At 43.3% G+C, this 19,533-nt stretch overlaps 1 protein-coding gene across 2 annotated transcripts in view; it reads right to left on the minus strand.

Annotated features, from left to right (window-relative positions):
- Nucleotides 1-14,986: 14,986 nt before the first annotated feature.
- The window catches only part of LOC129819608 (histone-lysine N-methyltransferase 2B-like), a 63,251-nt gene continuing 58,704 nt past the window's right edge, over nt 14,987-19,533 (minus strand). For both annotated transcript variants that reach the window (XM_055876003.1, XM_055876002.1), the window contains exons 32-37: nt 19,395-19,526; nt 18,922-19,174; nt 18,590-18,703; nt 18,404-18,487; nt 18,127-18,256; nt 14,987-17,829 (exon numbers count right to left, since the gene is read on the minus strand). In XM_055876003.1, the coding sequence (XP_055731978.1) occupies nt 17,554-17,829; nt 18,127-18,256; nt 18,404-18,487; nt 18,590-18,703; nt 18,922-19,174; nt 19,395-19,526 (989 nt within the window). In that variant the 3' untranslated portion in view covers nt 14,987-17,553. The remainder of the gene's footprint in view (nt 17,830-18,126; nt 18,257-18,403; nt 18,488-18,589; nt 18,704-18,921; nt 19,175-19,394; nt 19,527-19,533) is intronic.

Here is a 19,533-nt window from a genome sequence, read left to right on the forward strand (position 1 = left end):
TTGATGGAGAAAAACAAATACAGAAGGGATAACACACACACACACACACACACACACACTCAAAATCTCTTCACATTCATACCATAGCAAAGGACAGCAATGAGCACCAGTTTGTCCATGATAAATTGTCTTTTGGAGTCCAGGTAGACCTGCATTGGTAACGTCCACCTTTAGTGATAATAATTACACAACTTTTTACAATGACGTTACAATGGTACTCACGTTGGTATGGTTTGCTTTCACACGGGGTAGCTGCTTGTTTAGGTCCATATCATGACCTCCAGGAGAACATTGCACCAGAGCAGATCCCAGTAAAGCATGGTGGACTGTTACATCCCTGGCTATGGACTCCCCAACTACGAAAGTAGTAGTGGTGGTAGTGTGCGTTTGGGAGCAGCTTATTGATGTCCTGTACTCGTGTTCCTGGATAGCACAACGTTTTTGCTCCAGGGACTGAGACATTTCTCACCATTGAACTGCCCAATACAACGGCCGGAGAAGGGGGTGGAGAAATCTGCCCATTCCTACCCCTCACACAATTCGTTGAACCTTTCACAGGCCCACGAGAAGCAGGATAGCCTACGTCCACTTCTCCCGGCGGTAGGTCCGAACATCCCACAGTATGCGGCGCCCCGTCAGATCCAGAGAGCGGGAAAGGAGCCAAACTCGACGATAAAGCCGCTGCTTTAGTCGCCGTAGTTGGAGTCAGCACAACCGTCGCTGACACGAGGAATCCCAGCGATGAAGGCGCAGGTAGATCAGGAACAAGTGCAGCAGAGCTATTCCTTATGTCAATCTGCTACAACTTGTGACCAGCGCTGACTGGAACAAATCTTCTTGCTGTTCTCTGTCTACTCCACTACAAGATGGAGGAGAAGCAGATGGAGACGATTTCCTTGGCAGGCAAGTTCCAGGTAGCACAGGCCATTTGGATAGGGACAGATGACAAGGCGGGGAAACATCCATTAGGCCCGAGAGGCATCCAGCCACAGGAGTTGAGAACGAGAATGTTCCAATTTGCATTTTCCCCATAAATCCGTGCATAATTGAGATTGAGAAGCATAACCAGCTCATTTCTGTAATCCTCCATTAGCAAACAACTGCCGTATTGGAACCCCGAATTGCCAATATTGTCCCAGACAAAAGTGTAATAAACACAGCTTTACAGCGCTGGAAATGTTTGTTAACTATTCCAGACGAAGCGGGCTCCATTGCAACCAAGCTAGCCAGTAGCAGGTTTTGACAAGGAAACAACAGGTCGAGGTGCAGGAGGTATCCGAGTTCGTGACAGGAAATTGCGCGTGGCAATTAGGTATGTTGATAGACCTACCCTGTACCCATCTTCCTCTACTACTTCACTGCCTCAGCATACAACATATTCTGTACTACTCTGATCCTGGCAAACTCAACATGCCTTCTTCTCACCAGACGCTTCCGATCTCCAGCACCATGGGCACCCCCACAGCTAACACACAAAACTTTTTAAATCGATACTACACAGTCTTTTATGTCATGCCCTCCTGCACTCTTCTCACATACAAGAATCTCTCTACTACACATGCTGCAACATGACCATAAGCTTGGCACCTAAAACACCATAATGGGTCCGGGACAAAAGCTCTCATGGGATAAATTACACATCCTAACTTGACCTTGTCGGGCAAAGGCAATGCATGAAAACTCAGCAGGGCAAACAATGTCCTCTCCAGTTCCACCACGTTCTCGACCGGGTCTGTGTCGCACCAAACGGCGGGCGTCACAGACACAGGGAATCTTCCATTTAAGTTGATCCTCTTCCAACTTAAAGATGCACTATGCAGAAATTGCCCCGCCATTTCCTGGTTGCTAAAATTCTAATAGTTTGCCTAATTTTCAGTTTATGTGACAAAACAATCATAGGAAGCATAGAAATAGAGCACGCAGAACAGATCTACAGCTTCTTAGACTTGCTTTCAATGAGCATGACAGATCTATAACTCACATTTCTATGTCAATTTGGTTGGGTCTCCCAAAAACATATCGCAGTTTTAACGCCACCCCCGTTACCACACCTTTCAACTGCGCCCTGCTTCGGAGAGCAAAGCAAGTCACAGCTCTTGCCCTAGTCGAGTGGTCCGGAGCACCCACTTCCCTCTGGAGAGAAGAAATGCAAAAAATCATCACAAATCCACTTCAAGTTACTTTCACCAACTCAACAGTCCCCAACCTCTTCTCCACCCAACCAGACACCACATATTAATCAAATTAATCTGGAAGGCAAGGATCCATTCTCTCCCACTGGACCAGAATCATCTTTGTCATCATCAGGAGGCGCAAACCCGGCAGTCTTCACCGCACATGCCACTGCAGTTAATTCATTCTCACTCTCATGCTCAATTTCATTCTGTAGCTCTTCCATAAGTTCTATGTGATCCACCATTCCATATTCACTCAAAACATGTTCCACTTTTCAAAAAAAAATTCTGTCCACCATCTCACCTCATGGCTACCGTACCCCCACCTAAGGGCCACCGAGCAAGTCATTTCTGATATTGTTATGTAGCCTAGGCCGTTTTCTTTAAAAATCATATGCTGGTGGGGTGTAGCCTGGGTTGCAGTTGAAGGCTGGTCAGGGTAAAGTTTGCGCTTCTGCCATATGGTGGCAACAGAAGGCTCTAACAGCACCTTAGGCACCACGGGGGTGTCAAGGAAATCAGCTTTCTCCTTGTCCGAGGGACCTGACAGGTTGAGTCACAAGGCTCTCTCTCCTACCCCTGCCAGGCTAATGGCACGGCCACAGCCTTGAATGGCTCCCCTAGACGTCCTGGATAGCCTTGCATCAGTTTGGCCTGGTACACCAGGAGCAGGGACATCACATTCAGAACTCTTCTGAACGTGCCGCAGACAGATAGACCTTCTGGTAAATGGAAGTGGAGAATCGATCCGCTGTTCCAGGAAGAGAGGTGTCCCCGTCATAGACGAAGAACCAGGGTTAAGGTATTTGGGAAACTATTGGTCAATTACCAGTGGACTGCCGACACCCAGGTCCTTCGTTTCCCTGACCTCCATGTTGGCAAAATGCCTGGTCTGAGCTTTGGAGGTGAGGGGGTTGACCCAGTTGCACTTGGTTTCCGTCATGCATGCTGGGACAGCTGGGAGCAACTGCTTGCCTGGAACAGTACCAGAAGGGAGACGCCGCCCATCGTAAAAGTCTCTGTGTGCATCGCCGCTCCCCAATGGCTCAGGCCACTAAATGTTGAGTCTCACCGCTGCCCGTTTGCAGACATCGAGCCGTGAATAGTATCTCTCATCCGGTGACGATGCCCCGCTAAGGGTGGAAGATGATTTGTCGGCTTGCGCCTCATATTCCATCTCCTCCTCGTCTGCTGCGAAGAGGATTCTAATTCCCTCGCCGTCGTCATCATAGGACGGGACATCCTCATCCCCTTGGTCTGGAGCTAGGGCCTGGGCATGAGGGCCATCAGGGTACTGGTCGGAGGCAGTGAGAGTTAGAAATTTGAGTTTGAAGTTAGACATTTTAAAATGATGATAATACCCTTTAAGTGTAAAAGCTGTTTGAAAAGACAGAATTTTCAGCTCGTTTTGGATGGGTGGAGTTTTGGCCTGCCTGGTGACATCCCAATGCGGTTTAAGTTAATAGACCCCTAACAGAGAGTTTCAAAACTCTCTGCCAATAACAGGTAGTTTTCAAGTGACATATCCCTCCCATTAGGCTCCTCTCATTAAGCTCCTCCAATTAGGTCACTCACTCAGGCCCCTCACAGACAGCCCTAGTGAAATTATTGCTAGAGAAATTGCTTTTGGCTAATAAACTATTTATTTTGAACCATTTTAATTTAAAACAATCACAGTAAGGTACTTAATTGTCAACTAGAAATGATTTGATATTGATATAGCAATAGCTTCATTGGACCTTTAATGCAGTGGGAATCTATTTGTTTCCTTTTTGCCAATGTTACACCATATAACATTTTTAATCAATGTAGAAATGTAGAGCTAGAACTATCACCGAATAAGATCAGAACATGATATGGTATTTATGTTTTCCGTTCATTTGAGGTTGTCTGCATACAGTTGGATGTACACAATATATGGACTGGGACATGGATCTATCTCAACATAAGTCCACTTTTGAGGTCTGAAAACATCTGACAAACTTTGATTTTGGAGTGTGATGAACCTTTACAAGCAGAACAGAGCCTCGTTTCTGAAGGAGTTTAAAAGAAAACAGGATAAATATAAAAATCTTGTTTTATTAGGTTAACTTCAGCACAGATCATTTCTCTAGATTCTCAGCTGGATTTCCTCTTAAATTTGAATACATTTTGGATATACTTTAGTCACTTCCTTCACAGGCAGCCCTGAGAGAGCGAGAGGGCATTAGTTCAAACCATGTTATACCAACACAGCCAGAGTAAGAACTAAGCAAAACGTAACAGTGCATTTCAACTATATCGTTTTAGCTTATGTCCCAAATGGGACCCTATTCCCTATTTAGCAAACTACTTTTGACCAAAGCCATATAGGGAATAGCCCACTAGGCACAGACGTCAGTTCAACGTCTATTCCACGTTGGTTCAACGAAATGTAATTGAAATGACGTGGAAACGATGTGGATTTAAAAGGTGTGTGCCCAGTGGGAGGGTGCCTTTAGGGATGCAGCGTACCCACTGGGCACACCACGTCATTTCAACGTGGAGAATTGGGTAATATTTGGTAGATACTTTGATCAATGAGATTCCAACCTATTTTCACACATTCAAAAAGACAGACAAACGTTTGTTGAATTCCCAATGTGTTATTACAATGCTTTCAGAAAATCAATGTCAGATTTTTTTTTATTTAGTTGTCGCCTAAACGTGTTTTCACTGCTCTTTCAACATTTTAAAAGCACACCAAAGTTCAAATGTTTTATTATCACATACACCGGAAAGGTGCAGTGACGTGCTGTTTTACAGGGTCATTCACAGTAGAACAGCACCCCTGGAGACAATTAGGGTTAATCGCCTTGCTCAAGGGCACTTATACAGATTTTTCACCTTATTGTCTTGGGTATTCGAACTAGCTACCTTTCAGTTACTGGCCCAATGCATGAACTGCTAGGCTACCTGTGGCACAATGCCATGTTAGATATTTTGTATATTTATACAACAACTTAAATGTGTTATCGCTGTGCTTGACCTAATAGCACAACCAAATTCCCTGGATTGCAACTAGTTGAGATTCCATTCCAGTACATGGTGCAAGTGATCAATGTCGTTTGAGATTCTGGGTAGATTATTTCAGCAATTGTGAAGATTTTCACGGACCTGTGACTCTGAACACGCACACTTTCTACGATTACATAAGAAGACATTTATTGTTACAGTAACCTCAATGTGGCAATGGATGTGTTACTCAGGTTGAATAAATACTGTTACATAAGTTTGTAAGATAGTAAATAACCTTATGTTAAGGCTGTCTTACAAAAGTCATATTGAATTTGTATCAACATTTAAAAATAAGATTTATCTCTTGCTTGGATAGATTCATCAGAGCCACTGGACTTAATCCTATTCTTTAACTTTTATTTTTGGTTGAAATGGAGACGTGAATCCAACATACAGTATCATTTGCAAAAGTGCCAATGAAACCAAATATCAAATCAAATGACATTTTATTGGTCACAAGCACCGAATACAACAGGTGTAGACTTTACAGTGAAATGCTTACTTACAAGCCCATTCCCAACAGTGCAGATTTGAAAAGTAAGACAAATATTCGCTAAATAAAAAAAGGAAATAGTAACACAATAAAAACAATGACGAGGCCGTATACAAGGAGTACCAGTAACGAGTCACTTTTCAGGGGTATGTGGTAGTTAAGGTAATTGAGGTAACACAGTATGTACATGTGGGTAGGAGTAAAACTGACGAGGCAATCAGGATCAGTGGAGGCTGCAGAAGGGAGGACGGCTCATAATAATGGCTGGAACGGAGCAAATGGAATGGCATCAAACGAATGGAAACCGTGTGTTTGATGTATTTGATACCTTTACACTAATTACGCTCCAGCCATTATCACGAGCCTGTCCTCCCCAATTAATGTGCCACCAACCTCCTGTGATCAGGATATATAATAAACAGAGTAGCAGTAGCATATGTAAAGTGTGTCTATGTGCGAGTGTGTGGCGTCAATCTGCATATGTGTCTTGTGTGTGTGAGCGTATGTAGTGTGTGTGTGTGTTGGAGTGTCAGTGTAATATGTGTGAGTGTTTGGGTAGAGTCTAGTGAGGGTGCATAGTGCCAGTGCAAGGGAGTCAGTGCAAAACAATTATCTTCTGCTTGGATAGCTACACTGACTGAAGTGTACAACAGTTTCCTGAGTAAACATGGGCCAGTATCCCTATGGAACGCTTTCGACACCTTGTAGAGTCCATGCCCCAACAAATTGAGGCTGTTCTGAGGGCAAAAGGGGGTGCAACTCAATATTAGGAAGGTGTTCCTAATGTTTTGGACACTCAGTGTATAATTGATAAAATATGGTTACATGTCATTTGCTCGGTCGAACCTACACCTTGGAAAGACTTCGATAGCAACAGTTAATCTATTAAGTACAGATTTCTCAAAAATCATTCTCACGATAGCACATTGGCAATAGTATCCGGGTTTGGCTAAAACATGGGAGACCGAAGGGATAGCTGTAGATAGATCAACTCTGCAGTTTTTCTCAAAGATCTGTTGTTTCAAAAGGTACAAATTCAACATAAGGTTAGTCTATGTTGAAAATCGTTACCATGAGACAATCTTGTGGTTGAAATGTTACACTTACAAGTTTAGTCTTTAAAAAAAAAATCCAATGTCTTTTCTGTTCAAATATTTTTTATTGAGCACACACAAGAATGGTGTATAGGTATAAGACAGGTATACAATTATTATCTAAACATAAAAGAGCAGACAGAAACAAAAAGACCCAGAGTTCTGGGTACAAAACAAATCTTAAAACAAAACAAGACATACAGAACAAGGACAGATAGATCAAGGTCTTTTCCACGTAACAATACATTGACACATTATGTTGAAACAATGATTTAACTTACTTTTAGTGAACAAAAAATTACTTTGGGTCAACAGACATGCCCAAAAACACTTAGAAACATGTAAAGTGTTGGTCCCATGTTTCATGAGCTGAAATAAAAGAACCCAGAAATGTTCCATACTGTCACGTTTACTCCCGCTCCCTCTCTCCAGCGCTCGACGCCGCCAGTTTACTCATTATTACGCACACTTGCCACCATCGTTACACGCACCTGCGCCTCATGAGACTCACCTGGACCCCATCACCTTACCTCCCCTATATCTGTCACTCCCTTTGGTTCTTATTGTTTCTGTTGACTCTGTTTCATGTCTGTACGTATGCTACTCATGTTTCTTGTTTTGTTCCATATTCATTTATTTATTAAATTCACCCTCTGTACTTGCTTCCCGATTATTAGCGTACACGTTATACGTACATGCGCACAAAAAGCTTATTTCTCTCAAATTTTGTCCACAAATTTGTTTACATCCCTTTCAGTGAGCATTTCGCCATTGCCAAGATAATCCATCCACCTGACAAGTGTGGCTTATCAAGAAGCTGATTAAACAGCATGATTATTACACATCTTGTGCTGGGGACAATAAAAGGCCACTCTAAAATGTGCAGTTTTGCCACACAACACAATGCCACAGATGTCTCAAGTTTTGAGGGAGCATGCAATTGGCATGCTGACTTCAGGAATGTCCACCAGAGCTGTTGCCAGAGAATTGAATGTTAATTTCTCTACCATAAGCCACCTCCAACGTCATTTTAGAGAATTTAGTAGTATGTCCAACCGGCCTCACAACTGCAGACCACGTGTATGGCGTTGTGTGGACTAACGGTTTGCTGATGTCAACGTTGTGACCAGAGTGCCCCATGGCGACGGTGGGGTTATGGTACAGGCAGGTATAAGTTACGAACAACGAACACAATTGCATTTTATCGATGGCCATTTGAATGCACAGAAATAGAATGACTAGATTCTGAGGCCCATTGTGAGGCCCATTTTTTTGTAAGGTACCTTTAACAAACAGATGCATGTCTGTATTCCCAGTCACGTGAAACCCATAGATTAGGGAATATGTTGGAATATGTTCCGTTATTCTTCCGATGGCATTGAGGAGTACATCACATCAGTCACTGGCTTTATCAATAAGTCCATCGAGGACGTCGTCCCCACAGTGACTGTACGTACTATTACAGACCAGTAAGGGAAGCACAGCCGAGAGCTGCCCAGTGACACAAGACTACCAGACGAGCTAAATTACTTCTATGCTTGCTTCAAGGCAAGTAACACTGAAACATGCATGAGATCAGCTGTTCCGGACGACTGTGTGATCACTCTCTCCGTAGCCAATGTGAGTAAGACCTTTAAACAGATCAACATTCACAAGGCTGCAGGGCCAGACGGATTACCAGGACGTGTACACCGAGCATGCGCTGACCAACTGGCTAATGTCTTCACTGACATTTTCAACCTCTCCCTGTCTGAGTCTGTAACACCAACATGTTTTAAGCAGACCACCATAGTGTTCTTAGGCACAGGGACTAAGGTAACCTGACAAAATAACTACTGATCCGAAGCACTCACGTCTGTAGCCATGAAATGCTTTGAAAGGCTGGTCATGGCTCATATCAACACCATTATCCCAGAAACCCTAGACCCACTCCAATTTGCATTCCACACCAACAGATCCACAGATGTCGCAATCTCTATTGCACTCCACACTGCCATTTCACACCTGGAAAAAAGGAACACCTATTTGAGATTGCTATTTATTGACTACAGCTCAGCGTTCAACACCATAGTGCCCTCAAAGCTCATCACTAAGCTAATGACCCTGGGACTAAACACCTCCCTCTGCAACTGGATCCTGGACTTCCTGACGGGCCGCCCCCAGGGGATAAGGGTAGGTAACAACACATCCTATATGCTGATCCTCAACACGGGAGCCCCTCAGAGGTGCGTGATCAGTCCCCTCCTGTACTCCCTGTTCACTCATGACTGGCACAACTCCAACACCATCATTAAGTTTGCTGATGACACAACAGTGGTAGACATGATCACAGACAACAATGAGACAGCCTATAGAGAGGAGGTCAGAGACCTAACCGTGTGGTGCAAGGACAACAACCTCTCCCTCAATGTGATCAAGACAAAGGGGATACTTGTGGACAACAGGAAAAGGAGGACCGAGCACGCCCCATTCTCATCGACGGGGCTGTAGTGGAGCAGATTGAGAGCTTCAAGTTTTTGGCGCCCACATCACCAACAAACTAACATGTTCCAAGCACACCAAGACAGTGGTGAAGAGGGCACGACAAAACCTATTCCTCCTCAGGAGACTGAAAAGATCAGATCCTCAAAAGGTTTGACAGCTGCACCATGAAGAGCATCCTGACCGGTTGCATCGCTGCCTGGTATGGCAACTGCTCGGCCTCCGACCGCAAGGGACTACAGAGGGTAGTGTGTACGGCCCAGTACATCACCAGGGCCAAGCTTCCTGCCATCCAGGACCTCTATACCAGGCGGTGACAGAGGAAAGCCCTAAAAATAATCAAAGACTCCAACCACCATATTCATAGACTGTTCTCTCTGCTAGCGCACGGCAAGCGGTACCGGAGCGCCAAATCTAGGTCCAAAAGGCTCCTAAATAACTTCTACCCCCAAGCCATAAGACTCCTGAACAGCTAATCAAATGGCTACCTAGACTGCATATTGCAGATTAATGAAAGTACCAAAAAAATTGCATGGTTCTCTACCTGTGTAATTCATTGAAATTTGGTTGGTTTCTGAAGGACAAAATGGTATGTAATTCAACACACACACCACTCATAGAGGGCAACGATGAGCACAGTGATGGCTACCAGCTTGTTCATTATGAGTTGGCTGTGGTTGTCCAGGTAGACCTGCTGTCAGGGCAGTTAAGCCTTGTTCACACTGGCAGTTTGAAGTGAATCAAGTCCTATTTTTCTGATTTGAATCTGTTCTTTTTCCTGCAGTTTGAACAACCAAAAGGAACATGGATTCGGATATTTCAAGCCACAGATACAAATCTGATTGCTGGTTATGTGACTTGTCTCTGAATGGTCAAATACGATTTATTTGCCCTCAAGTGTTTTTTAGACTGTCATTTGGCACATCTTGTGGCTTGCTAGCTACTCTGTTGACAGTTTAACAAGAACATGTGGTAGCTAACTAGCTTGTTAATTGTTTACAAATAAATTAGTGAATGTGCTAGAAAGCTAAACCGCAACCTAGTTGACTGCAGTGGCTAGCCACAAATGACTTCGATCATCTTATCCTTTGAGGCTTTAAAAGTGTTCTTACACTATGATTTTGAACATTCCATGTCTCCTTAGCTTGCTACATAACTTCAGAGTGATTGGAACCAGGAGCACCACCACCAATCAGCCTACATACACCCCTCGTTACTATGACAACACGTGTAGCCATGTCAGCAAATGACTGCTGTCTGAACACCAACAAGTCCCATTTAGTCACTTGTAACTTGCTGTTTGTAGTCAGTATTTCAAATGGATTTTAAAGCAAATCTGATTTGATCTTTCAGGCCTGCAGTGTGAACAAGGCTTTAGAGCCTGCTTTTATGTAGAAATAAGTAACTTGGACTAGCCTTTTGGACTCACCAAGCGGTCAATTTCTTTTAGGGGCCAACTTCTTCATGTTGGAGAGAAAAATGTAAGTTTTAAAGCAGGTTTTCTGCAGTTCTATACATTTTGCAATTTTATAAAAAAATATATGCAATTCTCTACTCAACCTTCCACAAGATATAGTCCCGACACAAATCTAGGGCTGCTACCCAAGCCTGCTGGTCGTTCGTTCTACCGTTTCGGTAACGTAAACTCACGTAAACTCGTACATCGCCTTGGTCCGTACAATTGCCCTTATTTTAGCGCCCCAAAAACGTAATACTTCCAGATCAACTGTAATGTCAATACCATTGTAAAGCACAATTTCTCCCCGTTCCAACATGATCAATTACATGACCTAAACGCTGCCCGTTTCTGCATTATTTAAGCAGGCAATGAGCCCCGGCAATGAGCCCCGGTCTTTTTAAAAATGGCGGGTGGGGAAGCGAAACTAATGCGTGGTAGTGAGAAGGACAGATGTCGTGTGGGAAAATTGCTTTTTTCACTCGATCTGTCCAACTTATCACCTTATCGCCTCTAAAATGTAAATAAAACACTATAAAGAGTTTATATAATGTGTCATTACATACCTATTTGAAGGTTTGTGTCGAATTTGAATCGGGTTTTTAGGGCGGTGCTAAAGTGATCTTAGAAGTAAACAGCGGCTTTGAGAATGATGATCGCATGCAATGATGACGAAAAAAATGACTAGGTATCCTCCTTACCCCCGTCACTGTCCATTTCTTGTTTTTAAACGATGAGAGAAGTGCTACACCTGGTGGAGAGAGATTGTAATTGTTTCTTTATGCGTGCTGTATGTTATGACATGACACGTCAAGATGTAACGGAGGATCAGTTTCGTTTGACAGTTCTTTGCATATTTCCATAAAAATGATGCCAGCTGATTCATGATTTCAACTGTCTGTCTCATCCCGACTCCCGTTACGTTCATTACTATGGGATAGCTGGAGATAGAATTTGAATATTGAAACGATGTTGCAAATGTTGGAGACAGACAGCAAGGTTTATACAAATCTCCGTTGTTGAAAACCACATTTTTGTCTAAAAAACATTTGAGATAATGTCTAGATACTTTTCATAGTGGAGATCAAGTTTATAAATTGCCTGGCTGGGCTGATGAGACAGTGGATTGCACAGTCAGATGGAACAGAGTAAATAGGCATTTTAATGTCAAAGATTTTGCCGGGGGTCATTTGTGAAATAGACACCGGCAGGAAAGCGGTTTTAACCAATCAGCATTCAGGATTAGACCCACCCATAGTATAATATGTTCATAACACTGTCATGACCCATATATTTACACCTGTTGTGACAAATATTGTGTTATTTTATGGCTGGTTATGACACCTACATAATTGTCAAAATCTAAATTGATCAAAATCTTTATTTTTCATGTCAATAAATGTCCTTTCCTTGTTGTAATCAATTCTTTAGTCATGTTTTTTCATAATTTAAATCACTTGTAAAAAAATACACTTTATGACACTGTCAAGAAGCACTCTTTCTAAAGTTATCCGCCGCCATTGTTGCAACCCCTATTACCAGTCTGTTCAACCTCTCTTTCGTATCGTCCAAGATCCCTGAAGATTGGAAAGATGCCGCGGTCATCCCCCTCTTCAAAGGGGGTGACACTCTAGACCCAAACTGTTATAGACCTATATCCATCCTGCCCTGCCTTTCTAAAGTTTTCGAAAGCCAAGTTAATAAACAGATCACTGACCATTTTGAATCTCACGTACCTTCTCCGCTGTGCAATCCGGTTTCCGAGCTGGTCACGGGTGCACCTCAGCCCCGCTCAAGGTACTAAACAATATCATAACCGCCATCAATAAAAGACAGTACTGTGCAGCCGTCTTCATCGACCTGGCCAAGGCTTTCGACTCTGTATCCTTATCGGCAGACTCAACAGCCTTGGTTTCTCAAATGATTGCCACGCCTGGTTCACCAACTACTTCTCAGACAGAGTTCAGTGTGTCAAATCGGAGGGCCTATTGTCCGGACCTCTGGCAGTCTCTATGGGGGTACCATTGGTTTCAATTCATCGGGCCGACTCTTTTCTCTGTATATATCAACGATGTCGCTCTTGCTGCGGGTGATTCCCTGATCCACCTCTACGCAGACTGCACCATTCTGTATACTTCTGGCCTTTCTTTGGACACTGTGTTAACTAACCTCCACACGAGCTTCAATGCCATACAACACTCCTTCCGTGGACTCCAACTGCTCTTAAACGCTAGTAAAACCAAATGCATGCTTTTCAACCATTCGCTGCCCGCACCCGCCCGCCCGACTAGCATCACTACTCTGGACGATTCTGACTTAGAATATGTGGACAACTATAAATACCTAGGTGTCTGGTTAGACTGTAAACTCTCCTTCCAGACTCATATTAAACATCTCCAATCCAAAATTAAATATAGAACCGGTTTCCTATTTCGCAACAAAGTCTCCTTCACTCACGCCGCCAAACATACCCTCGTAAAACTGACTATTCTACCGATCCTTGACTTCGGCGATGTCATTTACAAATCGCTTCCAATACTCTACTCAGCAAACTGGATGCAGTCTATCACAGTGCCATCCATTTTGTCACCAAATCCCCTTATACCACCCACCACTGCGACCTGTATGCTCTAGTCGGCTGGCCCTCGCTACGAACTCATCGCCAGACCCACTGGCTCCAGGGCATCTACAAGTCTATGCTAGGTAAAGCTCCGCCTTATCTCAGCTCACTGGTCACAATAACAACACGAGTAGCACGCGCTCCAGCAGGTATATCTCACTGGTCGTCCCCAAGGCCAACACTTACTTTTGCCGCCTTTCCTTCCAGTTCTCTGCTGCCAATGACTGGAATGAATTGCAAAAATCGCTGAAGCTGGACACTTATATTTCCCTCACTAACTTTAAACATCAGCTAACTGATTGCTGCAGCTGTACATAGCCCATCTGTAAATAGCCCACCCACCTCATCCCCATATTGTTTTTATGTACTTGTCTACTCTTTTGCACACCAGTATTTCTACTTGGACATCATCATCTGCTATTTATCACTCCAGTGTTAATTTGCTAAACTGTAATTACTTCGCTACTATGGCCTATTTATTACCTTACCTCCTCACGCCATTTGCACACACTGTATATAGACTTTCTTTTTTTCCTATTGTGTTATTGACTACACTTGTTTATTCCATGTGCAACTCTGTGTTTGTGTCGCACTGCTTTGCTTTATCTTGGCCAGGTCGCAGTCGTAAATGAGAACTTGTTCTCAACTAGCCTACCTGGTTAAATAAAGGTGAAATAAATATAAAAATAAAAAAACAAAGACCAATCATATAAGCCAGATAGGGTTATATGTGTATATATATAGTGTATATAGGGTTATATGTACATGCCCTTATATCAGTCATCGGTAAAAAAGAGGGTGTCTTGTCCTGCTCCTGCATTCATCAGCAACAGAGCCGGCACATGTCTGACAGCAATGTGTACACAATTACAATAATGAATATGGTCAATAAAATAAAATAAAAGTTAACATAGCCTACGTGTTAACAGTATGTTTATGGTGTAATGGAATGTTTTGCCTTTTGTATAGGTTTTGACATTTATGTAGGTGTCATAACAGCCATAAAATAACACATATGTCACAACAGGTCTAAATACATGTCATAACAGGTAATGACAAGTTGTCAGCTTTTATGTCATATGAGATTGGATACTTTTCCCACCACTGCTTATGTCACGTTAATGATGTGAGAGTGACTAACAAAATCAAAATGGGGACCCCCTGGAGGTCAGGGCCCCTGGGCACGTGACCTGCCGCACCCGGTCGGTATTCGTCCATGATTACTATAAGTTTAGATAACTGGCTAGATTCATTTACCAATCTAAAAATGGTTAGCTGACATGGCTAATTGAGTGACTGTCAGTGACAAAACAAGAGAAACTGCTGATGCTCAACCAAATTTTAAAGTACACTGAAGTATCAAAACAGCCAATGCATTATTGACCACTGGTGAACCACTGTGTCTCGCGACCCCTGTTTCAGTCCACAGTATGTATGTACCAGGGGGCTAGGGTCAGCCTGTCTTATCTGGTGCACTGTGAGCTCAATCATGCTCCCACTAATTTCTCCCCCAACCCCACCCTGTTACCGAACACAATCCCAAAGTGTACATCAAAGACAGATAGTAGAGCTTATAACAATCATCATTGAAAGTTGTATTGAATCGAATCAAAAACAAATCCCTCACTAACATTTCTTCAAACCTTTCAAGATCTTTATTAAGCCAAGAACATCAAGAATAAAATAAAAAGTGCGTAGAAAAAATGTAACAGGTTTAGAAATGCTGTATACAACTATGTACAGAGAAAGTTTGCTTTGTGCCAAGGTAACAGAACCATGTTCAACACGCAGTGAGAGATTCATTTTTATTTTAAATATTTTTTTAAATAATCCTACAGAAATAACACAACTGCATTTACTCATTACTCTGGGGCAGAGACCCCTCCAAACCCCAACTAAAATCCAAAACATGTAAGATTGTGTCCTTTGATGCATGCACAGCCAGCTCAGTGCCCTAAATTGGGTTGCACATTCGAGCCAGCACAGCACCAGTTGGAAACCAAGAGCAAGTTACAATATCCATATTAGCATATCACTTAGAATGAAGCCGGATTGGCCATGCATTCTAAGTGGTATGCTAGTCAGTGCTCGACTTGGGCCAGAACAAACAGAAACTGAGTTCCAGCACCTCAAGCACTGGCTGAAGTAGTTATTGTAACAAGAGTCCAAACATGATCTTCTCTTGTTTATGTCATGGTGAGCCACAGAGGTAGTACACCCGCGAGAGACAGGGGAGAGGAGTGTCACTGTCAGCTAAGTAGAGGGGGAAAACAGAGAAGATATAGGACGACTAACTGAACATAGGCTTTGACCAGGTATCGTACGGTAAGTTTCATGCCCCTGTTTAAAATTAGTGGGTGTTCAGTAGCGAATATAAACCAGGTTAATATTTGACAACACATATTTATTTATTTTCATTAGCATTATGATTATTCATTTATACCAATATACAACAATACATATACAAATTGGGTTGTAAAATGATAGGGAGGGAGTAGAGTACTATCAAAGCATTTTTTTCCCCTCACCCCAAACCATATTACTTTCCTCAATATTAAAGTCTGGAAGATCATGAACAAAACAGCACAAAAACAATAGTGAAAAAAAGTATACCTGGTAGACTAAAAACAAGTTGAATTATTTCTTTCTAGAGGGGTGCGTCACAAGATATGTTTTCACAGACCTAAAGCATGACATTCTAATTTCAAGTACAGGGGAGAAATGAGCCAAGAACGTGTTTAAAAGGTAGACTCAGCGATATGATGTAGATGCAGAAAGTAAACAGCATAGTGGGTCAATTTCCGCCACAACTAGAGCACTTAAGAACAAGGTTCAACTTCGCCACTGTTTTGGTGCCCTTGCTAACACACCGTAACCTTGTGAACTGACCTTGTGCGCACATGTGCAGACACTTGGTTAGATTGAAGGTCTCGCTATTCGTGGCCACGTCATTTCGCCGAGTCTACCTTCGATCATGTAGGGATTTCATTAAAAACATAGGTGAAAACAAACCTTTTGGGTAGTTTTCATCAGCACCTTCATAAAAGAACAACCTGAACCTGCCCCATGCTCATAAGAGTCTGGCTATGCTCTAAATGTCCCCGTATTCCCTATGGGCCCTGGACAAAAGTAGTGCACTATGTAGGGAATTTGGGATGCAGCCTGTTATAATGGTCTCCCATAATATCGAAATGGACAATTAAAATATAGCTGCTCTAAAAATGTATACTGGAGGTGGCTTGGGTCAAAGTAAAAAAATAAAACAGGCTTTTCTTCGTCCAATTTACAGGTCAGTATTGCCTTTTATGTACAGCAACGCTTGCGCTTATGGCCATGGAACATAAGGTGCTAAAATCAGTTGCCTCCACTTGAATGTAGCCTTCTATTGTCATAGCTACAATACCATGGAATTCCTCTTTAAAACAGAGTAATTGACTGATGAGAAACAACTGAAATGAAGTACATAACCAACCACATCTCTGGTCCAAGTGATTAGCACCACAAATGTGGAATATTTAGCTCCATTTTTAGTAGAGGCCATTGGCGACTGAGTCAAGGACGTAGACAAACCAAGCGAGTTGACCATGAGATTGCGTAATGTCACCAGTGTCCGAAATTACTGAGGTCTGAATCAACTAGGTTGCCTTGCAGGCCTAGAATAACTGCCTGTAGCTGTAGACATTTTGTCTCACAAACACTGATAGCTCTTCATACCACAAACGTGTTGTATCATTTGGCGCCCTTTTTGGTTTCTGCGACAGAGGGAGCGGCTCAAGAAGCCCTCATAGGACAGGGTTTTGAGAAACTCGGTCCTGGGGCTCCCCCTGGGTGCACGTTTTTGGTTTTGCCCTAGCACTACACAGCTGATTCAAATAACCAATTGATCACCAAGCTTTGATTATTTGAATCAGCTGTGTAGAGCTGGGGCAAAAACAAAAAACGTGCACCCAGGGCCCCGGGACCGAGTTTGGGAAACCCTGCTGTAGGATAGAACCCAAAAAATGTCCACCGGTCAGTCTTTAAATTAAAAATGCGTCATATCAGTCAGACTTTAAATTAAACTAACTACGGAGGAGGCTCCAATTCATCAGTACTTATTGGCAACACTCCTATCGCCATATCATTGCATTTTCCCTGGTCTCTCCATATTCCTCTATGAATTCAAGTACTCCTCCAACGTGGCGTGTTTGGCTGGTCTTCTAGTTGAGGAAGCGGCGGCAGCGCCTGGCCGCACAGTTGCAGTGCAGCTTGCTGCCGTCATCCTCGATGGGGAACTTGTAGTCGTAGGTGAGCTCCTCGCCGCGGTAGATCTTACGCAGGGCGAAGATGACGATGTGCTTGTGGCTGTCCACGAGGATGACGCGTGAATAGCAGTTGGGCTCGCACGAGTGGTTGATGAAACGGGCGGCGTTGCCGTGCATGGTGGCGTCAACCACATCAAAGTCATCAATGCGGAACATGTAACAGCCGATGCCCTGACGAGGAGATAAGAGGGTTTTAGATAGTACTTTATTGAAAACCCAAAGGGGAAATGTTTGCACCAGCTCTTAAAAACGCCAATACACAAAAGAAACACACTAAAAACCGCACACCATGAATGCAAGTTAAAAATCTAAGTGCGTAGATTAAAATGATCATTGCGAATGGTAAAAATATATTTAGTTATTGAATGAAATTAGATGCATTGCTGTATATTTTGCATCGGTGTATTTTCTCAAATGTATTTTCCTCTGTATTCAACATGATCGCTCCATTGATTGTCGCTGACCAACCTTGCTGTCATAGTATTTCTCTTTCTTGTCCGTGAGAACAGCACGGATGACGTTGCCTGCGTACTCGATCACCATTTCCCCTGCCTCAATGTTCCTCTTGCAGAACAGACCGCGTCCGTGAATTTCAGACCTAGGATAAGGATAAGATCAAATAAAGAGTGAAAGAGAAAAATATTAAGTATGAAGTATTTTACACTAAAAAACAAAGTAATCATAATAGTAATAATAGCAGAACGTTTAAAAAAAAATAACTATTTAAAAATAGTTTCTTAGTGACCTGTAAACGCCCACTGCTTCCTTGGAGGTCTTCTCCAGGTGTCTGAAGCGCATGGCCATGGGAAGCTCTGTGCTGGTGGCTCGTCTAAGAGATAGGAACATGGAGAAACCAGTAGGTTAGAACTTATTTCACTCAGAACAATCAAATGACAGCATTAACTCAATGGTAATTGTGGAGTTGTCTAACCTGGTGGATTTCAGCGGGATGTCATCGTCTTCCTCGTCACATGGCGTCGACATGATGTCAGGCAGCTGTCTGTGTTGAGACGCCAAGAAGTTGAACATGTCAAAGGTTGACTTCCTGTGAGGGGACATGGGCGGAGAGGGAATTTGTTTAAACGCAGGAGATGTACGATTCGGCCTATCACATTCAACGACTTTACAAATCTGACAGTAAGCTTCAAAATGAAAATCACCTCTACATTCTATTAAGGGATAAAATGATGGCGCTCTTATGGCGAGATGGCTCGGTCCTCAACATACCTATTTTAACCACAGACATCAGTGCTCGGTTCTTACCGTGAGTAGACCTCAGCGCGGGCGCAGCCGCTGGGGTTGATGGGCAGCTCGTCGTCAGGGCTGTCGTAGCGGTGGAAGCGAAAGCGGTGTTGTTTGCACCCGGCGGCGCCCTGCAGCTGCTCCAGTAGGAAGATGACAGCGTCGTGGAGCAGGCCCAGAACCCGCGCCCCGCTCACCCCGCCGAGGGGCAACGCCTTCAGATGGAACCCTGCTCGGGCCTCCAGAACGCCGTCAATCACCGCTCGCCACGCCACTGAGGGAGAGGCAAGAAAGAAGAAAAAAAGGATATGAATAAGAAAGTATAAGAATGATACTGCATAGGGTGGTTTTACTGGACTCAGACTAAGCCTAGTCTTGGAGTTAAAAGCCAGTACAACAGATTCTGCATAGGGAATGCTTTTATATACAAATAGGAATAGCTACAACTATGTAAGTTACAGCTAGTGTTTCCGTAGTTAGGCTGAGATTCTCACCCTCTATGCTGTCTGCCTGTACATGGAAGCCGTCGTCGCTGGAGATTTCAAAGCGCAGGTGGGGCTGGTTCCTGTTGTCGAACCTGGTCTTGTCCTGTTTAGGTGGCGGCGTGTCCTCGTCTGAGCTAAAACCTGAGCG

The sequence above is a fragment of the Salvelinus fontinalis genome, chromosome 22 (genome assembly GCF_029448725.1).
Source record: "Salvelinus fontinalis isolate EN_2023a chromosome 22, ASM2944872v1, whole genome shotgun sequence".
Classification (NCBI taxonomy): Eukaryota; Metazoa; Chordata; class Actinopteri; order Salmoniformes; family Salmonidae; genus Salvelinus; species Salvelinus fontinalis.